Raw genomic sequence first — 3,643 nt, 5'->3', positions numbered from 1 at the left:
AAGGCTGTTTTTCGGGGATGGATAGAGGATGATTCTAGAGTCTTGCTGAGAGTGTTTTGTGAGAGAGAAAGTGTTATCTTGTTCTCTGTAAAATCTGTTGTAAGGCTCTGTAACGATTTCTATTGTCATTCAAAAAAACTCATCTTGAGGCTTCTCCCGTGGATGTAGGCTGAGCATTCTATGCACAGCTGAACCACGTAATATCTTGGTTTCTGTGGATTCTTGTTTTTAATTCTTGTTCTTGATTAATTCTTGTTGGTTTGCTGAGGTGTGATTTGATCTGTGCAACTTGAGTTGGTTTGATTACATGTATCTTGGGCAGTGATTAGTTTGTTGTGTTTAAGAGACAAGCTGTTCACTACATGTAGGGATATGGTATCTTGGACTTCAATTATATCAGGCTGTGTCTTCAATAGGATGGAGGAGGAAGCTCTCATTCCTTAACCAAGGATGCAGCCCAACAAGTGAGGTAACAATTCTGAGCATTTTACATGTTGCTGATTAATCAATGATCGAAAAGACAGTGGGTTCACCGCCTGTTCGTGAAAATGGGATGGTGTAGCAATAATCTTGTGATGAATGCTCTTGTTGAGAAGTATTTACTCGATGGTTATTTCAGGGAAGGAACACAAGTTTCTTGTGGGTTTTCTTTCACTGGCAAAGGTTTCCATCTTGGTCCAGAGATCATGGCTACCCTTTTGCAGGGCTGCACTGCAGATATCTGAAATTAGAGAAATAGATTTATGGCTGCTGATTAAGCACCAGTTTCTTCCCCATGTCGTCATCAAAAATTATCTACTTGACACGTACCCCTACGGGACCAGTTGAAGGCGGCTTTGAAATTTTCAAATGCATGTACGGAAATGGCGTTGAGCCAAATATGGAACATTTTGCATGCACGGTGGGTCTGTTGGAAAGGTCGGCGAGACTGGAAGAAGCAGAGGCTTTTATAGCAGCAATGCTGATAACGCCTGGTCCAGCTGTATTCAAACCCTGTTGGGTGCTTTTGGAATGTTGATGCAGTCGAAAGAGCATCGCAAGTGAACAAAATTTAAAGGGTTGAAAGGGATGTGGAGGTTGAAGGAGATAGTTTCGAGTTTATGGTCAATGATACGGGACATCAAGTGCCCGGTGGGATGAATGAACACAGTACACAGGAGATATGAGCCGTGATACATGTTCACGGATAATAGTTTGTTGAAAGCCAGAGTTACCAGTAGACATGGGCCTGCATGCAGTGCCATATTATGATGAGTGAATACATTTTCTATTTAAACTTCGTTCTCATTTATGTTCATCTCCTTGTATGGTTCTAAAAATAAAAAAATTTAAAAATGTCATCTTGTCAAAACCCACCTTTAGAATTGGAAACTAGCAGTGCAGGCACCATCATGCTCATAAAATAATATACAGGTCAAAAGGGAAATCTCAAATTGCACATGATTAATCATTTAATCTGTTGTAGATCATTTGTTGATATTGCGAGGAAAAATCAGTGTATGTATCATGAGCATCATTCCGATTTTGGTAGAGAATATAGTTATTCATCTCAATGCCATCAAAACCAAAATTAAATACATATATATAAAAAATCCCACAACCAGTCCCAAACAATGCAGCAATCAAAAAAAGACTGCTATACACTCAGCAATCTTGTAACCAAAATTCCTAAATCCCTCAAGATGCAGAACTCATCTCTCAAGGAAGATTTGAGCTTGCAGACCCTGCACCAAAACCACCGCCGCCACGACCAAACCCTGGCCTTCCACCAGGGCCCTGCACATAAGCAAATAAAGATGAATATAAAAGCAAAAGAAAACATGAATACAAAGTTTCCAATTTAAAACCCCATATTTTATAGTTAACTTGCAAACCTCAAGTCCTATTTACAAACAGTTTATTCCCTTGAATAGCATTGTGAGGGTGCAGATGAAATAAAAAAGAAATAAAACCCACTCTAAGACCTAGCATCTACTGTGAGTTATTGGTTTGATATTAACAACTCATCTAACTCTTAACCATTTTAACTTAAGAAACTCCAAACAACATAATTGAACATAATATATGATATATATAAGCACTCCAAGTAACAGTTCCTTAGTAAAAAGCAATAAAAATACCCTGAAAGATGGCTGATAGTCAGCAGGAGCTCCACCCTTGTCACCAAAATCACCACCTGCTCCTCGTGGAGCTCCGCGGTATCCATCTCGGTCACCAAATCTTCTCTCTCCACCATCGAAGCGTGGTGGGCCACTATTGTTGTACAATCAACAAAAGGGGAAAAACAAAAATCAACACATTACTGCCAATGCAATAAACATAATACCCCAAATCTCAGCAGAAAAGCATTTCCTACTCATCCTAACTCAGGGGTAGTGATATTTAAACAATAGGAATGTGCAACATAGTCAGAAGAAAGAAAGAAAATCACTTGACAAAGTGACAGAAATATACTAAATAGAAGAGTAAAATAATTAATTAAGCAGCAAAAAAAAGACAAATTATACCGTGGGCGATCACCCCCTGGGCCACCAAAAGGACGACCACCTGCGGGCTTGGCCTGTTTCTTCAAAGTGGCGGGGACAATTTCAGAAGGAAGATTGAGGTAACCTCTGAGGAACTCAATGCCTTCATTGGTAAGGTACCAGTAATAATGCATCCAGGCAAAGGTCTCGCGGACGTACTCCTTTGACTTGAAGCTCTGCATCAACTTAATCACCTGTAGATTCGGGACATCGATTTCTGGGTGCTTTGCCAAATTGTAGTCTTTCTTTGCGTAGCACACACCCTCTACATACACCACAATTGAAAAAAAAAATTCAAATATCAATATTAATCCATAATTAAGTAATTGAACTTAAAAGAATAATACATAAAATTAATTAATTCAAGATAAAATATTAAATTTACGCAGGCATTTGTGTACCTTGGAAGAGGTACTTGGAGATCTCACGGCGGTTCTTCTCTGGAATGATCTAAAGATGATAAAACGAGGCAATACAACTTTGAATCTCTTAAGGTTTCTTGTTCCAAGATGTAAATTTCTCGGAAGCCAAACAGCAACAACAAGATAAAACTTCAGATAGATAGATAGATAGAGAGAGAGAGACACGCTGCACTTACCATGATTGCGATGAAGAGGTGATGATTGAGAAAAGAGGCGGCAAAGAAGAACAAATCTCACACTCTTATCGCTTCTGTAGCACCAAAACCCTAGCTTTCTTGACGTATGTTTTGTTTTTCTTCTTATAGATTCTCTCCTTACTGCTCATTTTGGGTTTCGGGGCCGAATTGCGCCTATTTTGGAACCGAGGAAATCTAAATGCATCTCCCTTATTTCTAAATACATTATAGTAAGTGGTGTAATTGGACAATTTCACACTTGGGCCCAATCTGTCTCTCAACTGTTTTGCTTTCTTAATTAAATATAAGACCTTATAAGAAATATAAATATAATACATTTCACATTCTTCTTAAAAAAGAAGAATTTAATTTATCTTTTTTTATGAGTAAGACAGAGTTACAAACTCTTGTAAAAATTAATTGTGTACAAACTGATGTAATATAATTAAATTGATTATATTAAATATCTCGTAACTCATATGATTTATTTTATCTTTTTTATTTTCATATAACCAATAAA

The 3,643-nt window shown here is 37.7% G+C and overlaps 1 protein-coding gene across 1 annotated transcript; it reads right to left on the bottom strand.

Annotated features, from left to right (window-relative positions):
• Positions 1–1,443: 1,443 nt before the first annotated feature.
• On the bottom strand, positions 1,444–3,284 carry LOC102616288 (40S ribosomal protein S10-1). The gene is made up of 5 exons (XM_006476440.4): positions 3,124–3,284; positions 2,927–2,975; positions 2,508–2,790; positions 2,121–2,253; positions 1,444–1,776 (listed from the first exon to the last, which is right to left on the bottom strand). Exons 1-5 carry the CDS (start codon positions 3,124–3,126, stop codon positions 1,699–1,701), a joined length of 546 nt encoding a protein of 181 aa, XP_006476503.2. The 5' UTR covers positions 3,127–3,284; the 3' UTR covers positions 1,444–1,698.
• Between the last annotated feature and the right edge of the window lie 359 nt (positions 3,285–3,643).

This window comes from Citrus sinensis, chromosome 3 (genome assembly GCF_022201045.2).
Source record: "Citrus sinensis cultivar Valencia sweet orange chromosome 3, DVS_A1.0, whole genome shotgun sequence".
NCBI classification, from domain to species: Eukaryota; Viridiplantae; Streptophyta; class Magnoliopsida; order Sapindales; family Rutaceae; genus Citrus; species Citrus sinensis.
This window is presented reverse-complemented; position numbering and strand designations above follow the sequence as displayed.

What these genes read in the sequence shown, in the direction of transcription:
- LOC102616288 (XM_006476440.4), bottom strand. An exon ending in CCAGGGGGTGATCGCCCACG is followed by an intron (nt 2,254 to 2,507) that starts GTATAATTTGTC and finishes GTACAACAATAG; the next exon opens with TGGCCCACCACGCTTCGATG. An exon ending in ACTATCAGCCATCTTTCAGG is followed by an intron (nt 1,777 to 2,120) that starts GTATTTTTATTG and finishes GCTTATGTGCAG; the next exon opens with GGCCCTGGTGGAAGGCCAGG.